The 14007-nt window shown below is 36.4% G+C and overlaps 2 protein-coding genes across 4 annotated transcripts in view; both read left to right on the top strand.

The window, feature by feature from the left end:
- LOC133523315 (netrin-B-like) overlaps window positions 1-14007 on the top strand; it is a 358018-nt gene that overhangs the window by 300284 nt on the left and 43727 nt on the right. The gene's annotated exons all lie outside the window — the stretch shown is intronic.
- On the top strand, window positions 5621-10786 carry LOC133523307 (uncharacterized). Of its 2 annotated transcripts, none has more exons than XR_009800212.1 (3): window positions 5621-8895; window positions 9301-9494; window positions 9757-10786. XR_009800212.1 is itself a non-coding variant. In XM_061858813.1 (3 exons), exons 1-3 carry the CDS (start codon window positions 8765-8767, stop codon window positions 10521-10523), a joined length of 1092 nt encoding a protein of 363 aa, XP_061714797.1. In that variant the 5' UTR covers window positions 8316-8764; the 3' UTR covers window positions 10524-10786. The 2 variants fall into 2 exon arrangements, 1 of the variants encoding a protein (XP_061714797.1); XM_061858813.1 differs by having other exon boundaries at window positions 8316-8895.

Below are 14007 nucleotides of genomic sequence, written 5' to 3'. Positions count from 1 at the left end.
GTGCCAGTGTGTCTACGCAATATTAGTTGAATATTCGTATGTTGAAAGAAAAATACATACAGCCATAAACACTTGCATCGTAAACTTATTCCATATGGCAACCCTAAGCACAGATATAGGAAGCTTCGGTTAATTCACAATATGAACGGCCTCGCGAAGCTTACTAGTTACTTAGACAATGGCGTAAGCGACACTAATCACTTACAGAGATAAGACCTTTTGTAATAGTAGAGTAAAATTGCAGTTACATGCAGATTTTGCGTTTTATGAGCTCTAGTTAGGGGTAATGTAGTTATGTTTCAATTTGCTAGTGATCATTTGTATGGTTTATGAGTTATTCCGGCATAATAGCTTAAATTAAAGGATGACTCACGTTAAAACATACGATACTTCGTTGTCTATGACGGGTGATCAGGGATCAGACTGACCATTTAGTGTTAAGTTACTATAATCTAGTTATATACAGGTGACCTTACTTCTCAGGAATGCTCTGACGTTAATATTTTTTTAATTAGAACAAAAGATAAAAAAATAAAAATTTCAAACAAAAGTTATTTGCAATAATCGACAACAAAAAGAAACACACTGTGTTAATCTTTGGCAGTGTTTTTGACAATTTGTTCGAAATATTTGATAATGAGAAGAAGTTTCCATACTATTCTTTGAGGATATTACCTTAGGAGCTACTAACACATACAGGCTGCTATGCTCCAAAGTAAAAAATGCATAAATACCCTAATGCATATGTACATTTCGGCTTTGTCCAATGGCTAGGGACACACTGTATAGTCAGCATAATTAATTTAGTATTGTCTCACTGTCTGACTTATAGTGACATCCACGATGACGCGTAGATTTGTGAAATCTAACCTTTAATAACATGACATACGAGTCAAGGCACGCGTCGTCATGAATGATACTATCTATAGCGGATAAAAAAAACGTGCTAAATGTATCATGTTTTTTTTTTTGACGGAGTGGAAATTTATTTGCCTTTCGTGAGGGCGCACTGGGATCGAAAACATTCCACCACGGCGCCCGCCGTGCTAAAAGTATATGCCACCCTAGAATACTTTCCCAACTAGATATAAATTTTACAGTTTGGGTTCAAACGTCTTTTGCTGTCTAATTATTGTTCTACATATAACTTACATATAACCTAACTTATAGAGACATATTATTAAGTTATTAGATAATGGTAGATAGTTCAACGTGTGGTCGGATTCGCTATTGCTATGCCTGTCACTTTCGCACTTACATACTTGTTAGAATGTGACAGGCATGATGAAAGGCGATAAAAATGCGACAGTGTAGCACTGTCGCAGGTGTGGTAAACCTAAAAAGTTAGTACAATTATGTAGCTACCTACCTATTTTAGGGTCTGCAATTTACAAACTTTCTGCGTTATCCTATTTTTCATTTCCACATAACACATTTCAATTTGATACATTCCTATATCCCTTAACGAATTCACGCTAACGGGATCAAATTCAATTTATCAAAAAAGGCGAGGGCAAATATTTTCAACGCGGAGTTCATTCGTCAATCAACGTCGCTATGAAAAATGGCAGATCAATTTGCGTCATATCTGTCCAGTTCGTGTTTCATGGTATAATTGAAATCGGTGTGAAGATATAAGTAGGTATCTTATAGCGGGTGTGGCCTGTATCAGGAGCAAAAATTAATCTGTAGGCTTTACTCAAACTGACGAACATAATTCAGTGACTTTTAAAAATAACTTTTGTATTGATTTATAAGAAATTTTATGTTTTAAAGCGTGACAAGCTACGTCAATTACAATGATGATAGCGTACATTAAAGGTAATATTTAATTTGTATGAAAAATTAAAGTTCTAGTAAACGACTGAGCCTATACGGGAGAGTGGTTAAAGCCGATAAGTTGAGCAAATGGGTTTTAGAAATTAGAACTATATGTAACGTGCATAGAAGAAGTTAAATGAAATAATTTGACTTAACGACTTTGACCGCCTACCACTCGCAGTATGTTGTATTTATATCAAAAAGCAATGACAATATAATTCCAAACAATGTGATGTATTATAGACATGTAAATTGGTATTGGTAATTTACAGTCTGTTAATCACGCAAAAACAGTTAAGCGGATTACGTCAAATTTATTACATGGATAATTTAGAGCCAGGCGTTTCATTTTGTTTATCCACAATTAAGTTTCATGTTAGAATTAAGAAAATTAATATTTATTCATATTAAATACATTCAGCATGTATATTCAAACGGGTCGCTCATGTATTTTAAGTCGAAGGTTGCTTATTGATTGTCGCGTTTGTGTCAGTCTTCCAGCCAACGCGTGCTCCATTTTGAAGATTTGAAGCTCCTTGTTATGGAGCTAAATATGTCAAGCGATCTGCGACCTTAAAATTTTAAATACGTGACGTGAGTGATTCAGATTAATATATTTCATAAGTATGTGTCTTACAAAAGGTTTGTCGATACTAAATAAATAAATAAATATTATAGGACATTATTACACAAATTGACTAAGTCCCACAGTAAGCTCAACATGGCTTGTGTTGAGGGTACTTAGACAACGATATATATAATATATAAATATTTATAAATACTTAAATACATAGCAAACACCCATGACTCAGGAACAAATATCCATGCTCATCACACGAATAAATGCCCTTACCAGGATTTGAATCCGGGACCATCAGCTTCGTAGGCAGGGTCACTACCCACTAGGCCAGACCGGTCCTCAAAAAACCGGTGGTTTAAAAAACTAAATGCAATAATTAAAAAGCAAACTGAAATAAGAATTTAACATCAGATTATACTCGTAGTCTAAAGTTCGAAATTACTCACGATATGATATAAATAATGAACATTACTTTGAGATCTCGCCTGAGTTGTACCAAATATCCCGTAACTAAAATAGCTACTACCTAAACTAGCTAATAATGTTATATAGCTACCTAATATAGTAAATTTTCCAAGCATCACACGCCGTCTCGAGCAGGCGTCGCCATCTAACTACATTAGCCGGAAGCCAAATTGCCATACTCGAGATAACGACTTTATAAATTAAATTAATCCATGTATCGTGAAAGGTTGAGCGCGCCTGACTTATTGGAGGGGTGCTATACTGAATGACGAAATGACTTATTTTCATTTAATGAATATGGCGTTTATGACATTTTTGTATTGTAAGATACGAAGGTATGTTGATAGTAATTGAGTGTATATAATGGTAATAATTACTTCAGGAATACACGTACTACCGTTCAACAGTCAGAATGTGCGCTGAATAAAATTAATTGATTTTGCTCGAGAAGAAAGTAATGAATTAATAAGTATTAAACTGTTTAAAGGGATCGCGACGACGTTTCCAGTCCTATACCATCACTTGTGTATGAGTAATTGAAAATTGACTCCCTTAATAAGTATTAAGAAACACAAGGAAACATAACATACCTACCTACTGACTTTGGTCTATTAGTTACTATTACGGTAACTGAACGCAATATAAATATATAATATGCCAAAGTTAATTTTTTTTAAAGTGGGTACTACTGATCCGATCCCACCCTGTATAGTATACCCTACCCACCTATGTTTTTTTTTAAATATCGTTTTAAAATGGTGTTCACTTTTCCATCCTCCGCCACCTCGTGTTTTTGGAGTGAAAAAATATTATGGCACTATTTTACACCGATCGAGCTAGTCTTACAGTAAGCTCAGCTTATGTCGTGGGCACTATACGACGATATATTTATATCTACATAGAAAACATCCATAACTAACATACAAATGAATGCCCTTACCAGGCTTCGAAACCAAGCCCTCCTGCTTCGGAGACAGGGCCACTACCGACTATGCTAGGAGAACGTCCTAGTTTAATCAAGTCGCTCCGAGGTCGGTTCAATTGCCTCTCAGCATGACCTGCTTGCAGAAAGCTGCACTTTTTACATTTACTTACCCTCTTAATCATACACGCGTACAAGTCTTAATTAGTTAATTTACGTTTTATCCCTTCCTTACAAGCCTTATTAAATAAATAAATAAATAATAAATATTATAGGACATTAATACACAAATTGACTAAGCCCATTAAGCTCAATAAGACTTGTGTTAAGGGTACTTAGACAACGATATATATAATATATAAATATTTTATAAATACTTAAATATATAGAAAACACCCATGACTCAGGAACAAATATCCATGCTCATCACACAAATACATGCCCTTGCCAGGATTTGAACCCGGGACCATCAGCTTCGTAGGCAGGGTCACTACCCACTAGGCCAAACCGGTCGTCAAACTTATTCAGCTAGGACTTAGTCAATTTGTGTTATAATGTCCCATAATATTTATATATTGAATCCTTACAATACGGGCCTATACTGCAATGTTCTGCCGCCAGAGTGCAGCACTAGCACGTATCTTAAACCATAGAGTCACCGATACTTACTGTGCATTAAACTGTATTTTGACAAGTTTTCATAGATAACAAAATGTGACATTGATGCATCAAAGCGGTTTGTTTACAAGGGGCCTAATACCGGGAAACGCGAACATCGAAATTTAGTTATCTGCCTCTTTATCGCTCAAATGTGCAAGAGTGATAGAGAGGTTAGATAACGAAATTTCAATTTTCTTGTTTCGCGGTAGACCCTCAGATTGTGATGGATTTTGGTAGTCGCGCCCCCTACGTAGTTTCGCGTAATATTCCCTATTAAGTTAAAATGACTGATTAATAAAAACGATTAATAGCTAAATGAAGCTTGTCGTGGAAAAACATCTTTCCATAGAAAACGAAGCCCCGGATGCTCCGGCCCGGCCCCGGCCCGGTCTAGGGTGAGTCTTCCTTTATTCCACAATAGCAGTACATACTTGGTTTAAGTACCATTTCTAACTTTGCACTCATTTTTAAAGAGTGAAAATGCCACATATACGTCATATATTCTTTGACATTTATTTTATGATAATTATGACGACACTTTGTCATATTTATATTAACTCCGTACCTTTAGGTGTTTAAATAAAAGTAAACAATTTGTATATTTTCGGGTAGTGAATTGGTTATCCAACCAACCAACCTATACAAAACCGCCTGGATCTGTCACTGAACGACCTAACTGTAACCTACATTATTTGATCATGTAATATTTTCATCTACCCTCAACTGGCTTTATTAGATTAGTCCATGGCAGAGATAACTTGGTCTGGTTCTACCTGGAGCTCCTAGCCAAGATGACAATCTTTAATAGAAATCGCCAATCGAAACTTAATATAAGGAAATAGTCACACTACTTTTCGAAGCGTCTGTCATCCCGAGACTTTTCTTTCCTTTGGCGTTTGTCAATATACGATTGTCATCTTAGGCCCTTTGAATCGCTAAGGAAAAATATTTTAAGTTATACCGGTAATGTTCCCTGGCCTTAAATGACTAGGGTCTGTGCGTGCGTGACGGCTTCCTCCGGTACTTTACCGGACGCACGTGCCCCAATAAAGGCCGCATTCAGCTCGAAAGTGTGGCAAAGAACTTGAAGCGGACAGCGAGACTGAGAAGTCATGTCGGATTCGTTTTATTAATAAAGTACTAAGTTATAACTATTGTTAAGTTAGTTTTATTACTAGTGTAAGGGCAAAGTCGATTATTAGGTCGAACCATAGTAGTCTCATTCGATATTTAATAACACCGTTAGAGTAACAAGAATAGAGATATGTATAAACAGTAAGGTAAGAGTGAGACAGCGCTTTACAAATAAAACACACTTCCAATATGTCGTTGTTTCAATAACCAAGTCCTTACATGGCGCTCGGCCAAATTAATTAAAAATAATTAGTTAAACGTAATGTGAAGTGAAAAATAAACATGAATTTAAAGAAATCATAGCGTAAATAATGTAAAAAAAGATAAAATCAGTTTAAAACGTTTGTTAAAACACGGATGTAGCCGGATTGCGAGGATAGTCCTACGTTGAAGGAAATAAGCACGCGATACGATTAATTGCGAGTACCAAGTTTCGGTACGCCGGCAAGTTTTCTCTTTTTTCAGCTTTCAGGTTAAACGTAATTAACTGAAATGGAAGGAACAGAAGAAGAAAATTTTCAAAGTTTCACGGTAACACAATTACGAGAAGAATTGTCAATACGTTATTTGCCAACAAGTGGCCTAAAACATGATTTAATCAGAAGAATTATCGAGGACAACAAAGCTAAATTACAGGATGGTACAATGGAAGCATTGAAGCAAGAAAAGGTACGTCGTACATCTCAAATTTTGGAAATGGAGTCCATGAGACAGCAAATTCGGGAACTACAAGCAAGTCGAGCACCGGTATTAGACCAAGGTACGTCAGCGGAAGGTACAAATGCGACCTTAACCGAAGTTTTAACTCAATTGGCACAGACCCAAGAAATAATTGCACATAAAATGTCTCCTACTTTCCAAGTCTTCTCAACTAGTGATACAAGTAACGCTATCCCTCTTTTTGGAGGTAACCGCACTGAAAATGCAACTGAATGGGTTAGGCAAGTAGAACGTATAGCTGCATTAGCAAGTTGGTCAGATAACCTGACAATGGTAAATGCATCCATGCGATTAAGAGGTCCAGCTTATAATTGGAATACTGTTTGTGGAAAAAAAATTGAATCATGGTCAGAATGGAAAAAACAACTGATAGATAGATTTAAAATAAGAATGTCATTTGCCGAATTCATACAATACCAAAGTAAAAGGATACTTCGCTCTAATGAAACCATTACTGAGTACATTTATGTTAAAAATGCGATGCTTGAAAAGTCCCCAAGTTTAATTCCAGAGCCAGATCGAGTATCTCTGATACTAGAAGGAATCCAAGACATGCGGTGGTCAACGCCCATAGCAACACATTGCTGTAAGAACGTGGAGGAACTCATCAATCATGCGACAGCAATTGACAACATCAGGAAGGTACAGCGTAAGATGACCGAGCAGCATGAATCAGTAAGTAAACCAACATTTGACAAATCAAAAAGCAATTTCATACCGAAATACAACCCCAGTGTAGACAAAATAGAAGAAGTTACTTGTTTCCGATGCAAGCGAAAAGGCCATGTTTCATACAATTGTGAAATACAGTCACAACACTCCAATGTACAGTCACCTAAAGAAAAACAAGCAACAAAACCATACTCTAATCAATTAAATAACCCAAGCACATCAACAGGTATCAAACATAATCAGCATAAGGAAAAGCAAGTAAATTGCATTCAATTTGATGAACCAAGTGTAACATTAATACCAATTATACTCAACAGCAATATAAAACTGTCAGCACTCCCAGATTCAGGATCAGTGGTAACCATGGTGGATAAGAAGCTACTCCCAAGTGACCTGCAAGTACACCCATGGCAAAAAGGCTCATACAAGGTAGCAGGAAGCATGATCACACCCGTTGGATGGTTTACAGCAAGATTACAGGTGGGAAAAATTGACTATATTATGCCTCAGATAGCAATCAGTGAAAACTTACCAGTAGATATGATATTAGGAAAAGATTGGCAATATTCAGTATATGCAAGAATTATACATGAACCAGATGGCAAAATATGTATTATTACGCCTACACATACAGAGTATTTTGACAATTTGTCACAAGAAAACACTTTAACTGCATGTTGTATGAAAACCATTAGCACTAGCAACCAGGAAATTTTAATTACACAGGATGACAAAGAAAAAGTTGCTAATTTAGTTGACAAGTATTCTGAAATTTTTAAAAGTGACAAAAATGATATAGGAGAATTTCAGGATGTAGAACTAGAAATAAAGTTAAAACATAATGTTCCTATTAAATGTAAACCATACAGACTTCCACAACCAGAACGAGAATTTTTAAGAAAAACGATAGATGAATGGATTGAGCAAAAGATATGTAGACATTCAGATTCCCCATATGCTGCACCAATGTTTGTTGTAGAACAGCCGTTTCATAGTACAACTCCTTTCAGACCGGTTGTAGATTATTCAAAAACCATAAACCCGATTACAGAAAACAATGTTCAACCTATAGACCGAATGGAAGATATAATAAATGTAATATCACAGTTTGTATACAAATTTAAACTTGACATTTACCATGCATATCACAATATTAAAATTAAAGAAGAAGATATTTATAAGACAGCGGTAATAACACAGGATCATCATGTAGAATTCATGCGAGTCATGTTTGGAATGGTCGGAGGGCCATCGATTATGTCAAAAGTAATTAATTTAACATATGGACACTTATATGACCAAGGAGTACGTTTGTATTACGATGACATTTCAGGAGGTGCACATACAATGGGGAATGGATGAAAATATTAAATGTGCCTGATTATTTTTCTGGTCGTAGGAATAACCATTTCTAGTTACAGAAAAAAGTTACAGATTTTTTGGTTGCGTCATACATTTTATAAAAATAAAAACATTTTGCTTCACCGCACGTCCGGCCCATTACGGCTGTTAAGAAAACTTTCTAAGTCTTAAAAAGTTATCGCTATTTGAATCTGTGGAGCGCATGACATTGACAGTTGATTGACAGCTTGTCATTCTTCTCGCGGAATTCATAACCTTTTGTGCTCTCATCTGGTGATTTGGTTTCTTTGTATTTATGTGATTATTACGACTCGCTTCCCCACCCGGACCTCTGATTTTGCCTGCTCCAACGACGACCTTCGCTTTTGAACCCCGGACCTGATTTTGATAGCAATTTCGACGACCCCTGGCATTTGAATTCTGCAAACATGGATACCGCTGCTTTTGTTAGAGCAAACTCATCTAATTTGCCAAAAGTAGACCCATATATGCTTATGGAGTTTATGAAGAATAGCGACAAACATAATGCCGGTGAAATAAGAGATGCCAAAGCTTTGTCGTAAGTATGAACCTAACCCCTATCTCATTACCGCGCTTTATCTTGATATTGACCTGGCAAGCGAAAAATTAACACGCGGGACCTGGGTCATTTTTCATAAAATGTTTCAAATTAAAACAATATAAATTTTGGACATTTTTCATTTTGTAGCAAAGTAATCACATATTTAATAAATAATAATAATAATAATTTAGCCTATATACGTCCCACTGCTGGGCAAAGGCCTCCTCTCATGCGCGAGAGGGCTCGGGCTATAGTCCCCACGCTAGCCCAATGCGGAGTTTTTTTTTGTGGTTAATCACATATTTAAATTTGCTTTAAAGTGTCTGTGGTTCCTTTAAATTGGTAACATTAATCTTATTTTGTTATAAAAGGAGAAAGTACTTAATTGTTTGTTTGTTTAAGGTCTTCAAGAGAATCATATGTTGAGACTGCTATTGGATATGTTGAAACAAAGCGGACTGGGAATCTTTGTGATGTGAGAGCTAAAGTTGTTCCTGAACAAAGAATAACAAGCAAATACTATGTTGTGATGGTCCATTTAGAAGAGGCAAATGAATCAATCATAGATACTTCATGTGACTGTGCAGCGGGGGCTGGTAAGTTTTGCTATAAACATGTCCTTATTGATTTTGTAGTGATTTTGAACAAACTACACTCAACTTGACCTGCGTGTGGTTCCCTTTCTGTCAAAACCAAAACTTACCTCTTACCCTATGCTAATCTGATCAGATATAACCATGAAATATTAATATGACACATGCAATTTAGTCTGTCATTTCAAAAAAAGTGGAGCTTTTGAATGTTCTCAATTAGTACAAGTTTTATTATAGATATGTTTAAAATGTTCTTTTTTCTTAGGTGGGTGTAAACATACTGTTGTAGTATTACATTGGCTACAAAAACGAAGTGCTGAACCTTCACCAACCAGTATCCAATGTTACTGGACGAAACCCAGCCTCAAACGGGCGCTAGACAAACCATTAATGTGTAAAGATTTGGCAAAAGGAGAAGTTGCCGAAAGGGGGCCAAAGGACCCTTTGGTACTGAAAAGACTACGACAAGAAGCAACCAAACATGGTTGTGGTAAAAGCCTGCTCATGGTATATGATCCTGAAAGACCGATGAAAATGAACTCAAAATATTGTATTTTTGACATGATGGTGGATTTTTTAGAAAAGGAAAGTAGGCCAACTTTTAACAAATTTAAAATATTTAGCAATGCAATAATGCTAGAAAATAAAGAAAAAATCATGAAAGACACTGTAGGCCAAGTGAACTCAAAGCAGTGGCATTCAATTCGACAAGGCCGAATTACAGGATCAAAAATTTATGAAATTGCTCATTGCAAAACACCCCATGGCAGTCTTGTTGAAGAAATACTAGGAGGGTGCAAAGCACCAGAAACAAAGTCCATGAAAAGGGGTAAAATCCTAGAAAAACGAGTACTGAATAAAGTAAAGACTGATATAAATAAAGAAATAGAAGAATGTGGATTTTTGATTATAGATGGAATTTTTGGAGCGTCACCTGATGGCGTTGGAGATGACTTTGTGGTCGAAATTAAGTGTCCCATTTCGGAGAAAACTAAAAAAAAATTATATAAAGAATGGGCAAATTGCGAATAAGTTTATGGGCCAAGTGCAATTAGAGATGCTAGCGGCTGGCAAAAATAAGTGTTTGTTGTGTGTGGCGGACCCGAAATTTGAAAGCAACAGCTTAATTGAGACAATTGTTGTTAATTTTGATAAAAATTATATAGATAATTTGATGAGAGACGCAGAGAAATTTTGGGATGAGAATGTGTATCCTGTAATTTTAAAAAGTGCATCTACAGCATGACATTAATTTTGTACTTTGTATTTATTTTAAATAAATATGTTTGTCTTGACCTTATTATTACTCATTTTAACACCCTTAATGTTGAGCATGTATTGTAGTTTGTTATTAAAGTATACCTAACCCAACCCTTAACCTTTTGAACGCCAAGAACACCTAAAGTCGTAGTTACTAGTTGTACCCACAGCGCTAAGGATAATTATAGGTGTCATGGCGGACGCTGTCAAAGTAACCTTCACACTTCCAAGTAAGGTTTACAATAGCTCGCTTGCGCCTGGGACTTTGGCTTGTCAATGACATTTTTTTATAACGTTCAAATAGTTAACACATTCACTGCCAGACAAAAAACGGCGCACTACCCCAGAAACCGGTGGTCTATAGCTGCGTACAAAACAACCCGCCCAGCGGGTTGTCCGGCATCTGAACAAAGTTCACGAGCGCCCACCAGGCGGGTTCCTGGCAGTGAATGTGTTAAAAGTTACAATGTTGAGCACACTTGCTACACAAGTTGAAACAGATGGACTGCAATCTAGTTATAAGTCCCAGCTGGATTGCAAACCTCTGAATCTTGCCACGTTTTCTTATCTAGTAGTAGTAGTATCGTAGTAGAGACCATAGAATTTATGTTATGCGCATGCGATAAAAAATGCAGAACGAGGCTACACCTATATGCAGTGCCAAGGAGTCGAGCCAATCTGAAATACGCAGGCAGCCGACTTCGCTTAGGATGCGATCCGGAGGGAGAAGCTAGTACTGGGGTGCCCCTGGCCATAGATGAGAACAGTATTCCATGTGGGGGCGCTTATAAAGCTGCGGGCCGGTGTGAAATACTGTCTCATCTATAAATCAATCTAGCACCCCAAAGCTTTTTGGAGGCTAATTTGGCCTTACCCTCTACATATATGGCTTAGGAACTGGACTTACCTGCCTACTACTCGAGGTTACCTATGGTATATGATAAAATAAAACAACATAATATTATCAAACGTCTTTTATTATTGGATTCTGAAGATTACTTAATCCGCAAGCTATAATGACCAGATCGTCCAAATATTTTAAATGTTTGTTATTAACCACAGAGTGGGGTTTTAACATATGGAATTCCCGTAATCTCCTAATTACACGCTCAACGTGCACCCTCAAACTGGCAATCACCTTAGTTTTAATTACGTCTTTTTTTGTCATTTTTTGATTGGCGAAGACACTAGGAGGTCTTAAGAGTTTTCCATTTTTTGTGATTAAGAGTGATTCAATCTCCTTAAAACCACGATCGGCCATGATTACTGCATTTAGGGGAAGTACATCAACAAAGCCACTGTTCTCCGTGATGGCTTTATCAGATGTACGTCCCCCATAACCCTGTGAGATGAATGAAATGTATCCAGCGGGTGTGCAGCCAATCAAATATTTCATCGTGTTGCATGATTTGTACTGCGACCAAGTCTGCGCCTGCTTCTCTGGATCGCTGGGTTTTTCTATTTGAATCTCGAAACAGTCTATAATACACTGTACATTCGAATATCTGATTTTAAATGCTAATGGTAATTTTTATTTTATTTCTGATAGTGGTGGTAAATATATACAATTTTGAAAGTATGTGGACAAAACTACGACATTCTTTTCAAACACTAAACGTATGGTTGACCTGGCCATTTGAAATTCTTCACTCATCCTAGCAAAAGAGTCATTGTTTTTTAATTTAAATAGACATATGATAATATGAAATGCCAAACAAGAGCACTCCTGGGCAATGAAATTAATAATCCACCAAAAGCTTTTAGGCAGACCTAAAAACATTTTGGGTTTGTTAGTAATAATTTTTAGTAGGTGCTCCCTGCCACGTTTTTCAATATCCTCTTGTTGAGCACTCGAAGACGAGTCGAAGTTGGATGTCCCAAACAAGGATGGTGATTGATTGGGACTCTTCTCAGTGTTCGGTAGTTGCATCATTCGTGATGGCATCACACTTTCTTTTATTTTTCGCCCACGGAATTGAGTAGCTATGGTTTGAGTCTTCGGCTGGGCCAAAACAAACTTGTTTGAAACACCTATTCTTTTATCACACTGTATAGCTGCATCTATCTGAAACAAAAATGCAAAGAATAAATAAACAAAATATAATGCAACTTGTGACCCTACAATTTAACAATCACAGAAACAGGTAAAAGTTTATTTTTAGGTAAGGAAAGTGGGCATTTATTAAATTCAAATTATTAAAGCCACACAAGTTGTAGTAGGTGCAATTGTATATAAATATTTGACATTATATCCATTCCTGTGTTCTATAAATACATCTTCATGCACAAAGACCACTAGTAATTTTTACCTATACTTTTTCAGTAGGCCTAGCACATGACTGGCGCTACAGTATCTCGCAGCGAGATAGACTACCCGTCTTTTTCTATGTTAATTTAAGAGGGGCGGGTAGTCTATCTCGGCGCGAGATACTGTCGCGCTAATCATGTGCTAGAGCAGGTCAAGTGCTTATTTAACAATACTACGTTAACATACATTAGAACTTGTAAATTAGTGATTTAAGAAAAATTTAAATAAATAAATAATTAGCACAGGTAGCAAAGTAAAGTTGGAATTTAAATTCAGTGTGTCAGATTAACTATACCCAAGAATATTAATACATTTATGTGCGCAACACTATTGTGAATATTTACACTGTCAGAGACCTGCATGCCAGCATTGTCAGCTAAGGTCCGACCGAGAATGCTTTTTCTGTCTCGGCCGAGAACGAGACCGAGACCGAGATTCAATGGGATTCTCGGCCGAGACCGAGACCGAGACCGAGAATTTATAAAATAGAAGAAAAAAAAAACGATTTTTGCAATCAAAATTTTTAATAGTCGAAATTAGACGATTTATCAGAAAAAGTTATCATGATCAATTCGTAGCGCTATTAAATGGTATTTTTAGGGTTTCGTAGCCAAAATGGCAAAAACCCTTATAGTTTCACCATTGCCGTCTGTCTGCGTCTGTCCGTATGTCACAACCATTTTACTCAAAAACTATACGATATATATTATACAACGTGTCCCAAAACTCAACGATAAGCCGGCAACAGAGGATGGAGCTGCTTATGATTAGTCGAGAAAAAATAAGGAAAAAAATATATCTCAATTATTTTAGAAATTACAGAAAAAAAATGAAATTCATCGAAAATCGACATCCCTAATGGTATTTTTAACGACCATGTCACAAATATTCAAATATTACTGTTTTTTTTTTTGTTTTTGGAAACTTAAGTAGTTGCTATCTAACACA

The sequence above is a fragment of the Cydia pomonella genome, chromosome 12, assembly GCF_033807575.1.
Source record: "Cydia pomonella isolate Wapato2018A chromosome 12, ilCydPomo1, whole genome shotgun sequence".
Taxonomy (NCBI): domain Eukaryota; kingdom Metazoa; phylum Arthropoda; class Insecta; order Lepidoptera; family Tortricidae; genus Cydia; species Cydia pomonella.
Note: the sequence above shows the minus strand (reverse complement) of the source record. Positions and strands in the feature narration are given on the sequence as shown.

Excerpts from the sequence above, each read along its gene's own strand:
- LOC133523307 (XM_061858813.1), top strand. The coding sequence starts at position 8,765 with ATGGATACCGCTGCTTTTGTTAGAGCAAACTCATCTAATTTGCCAAAA. Across the intron at positions 8,896-9,300 it reads AGAGATGCCAAAGCTTTGTC|GTCTTCAAGAGAATCATATG; the intron begins GTAAGTATGAAC and ends TGTTTGTTTAAG. Across the intron at positions 9,495-9,756 it reads TGACTGTGCAGCGGGGGCTG|GTGGGTGTAAACATACTGTT; the intron begins GTAAGTTTTGCT and ends CTTTTTTCTTAG.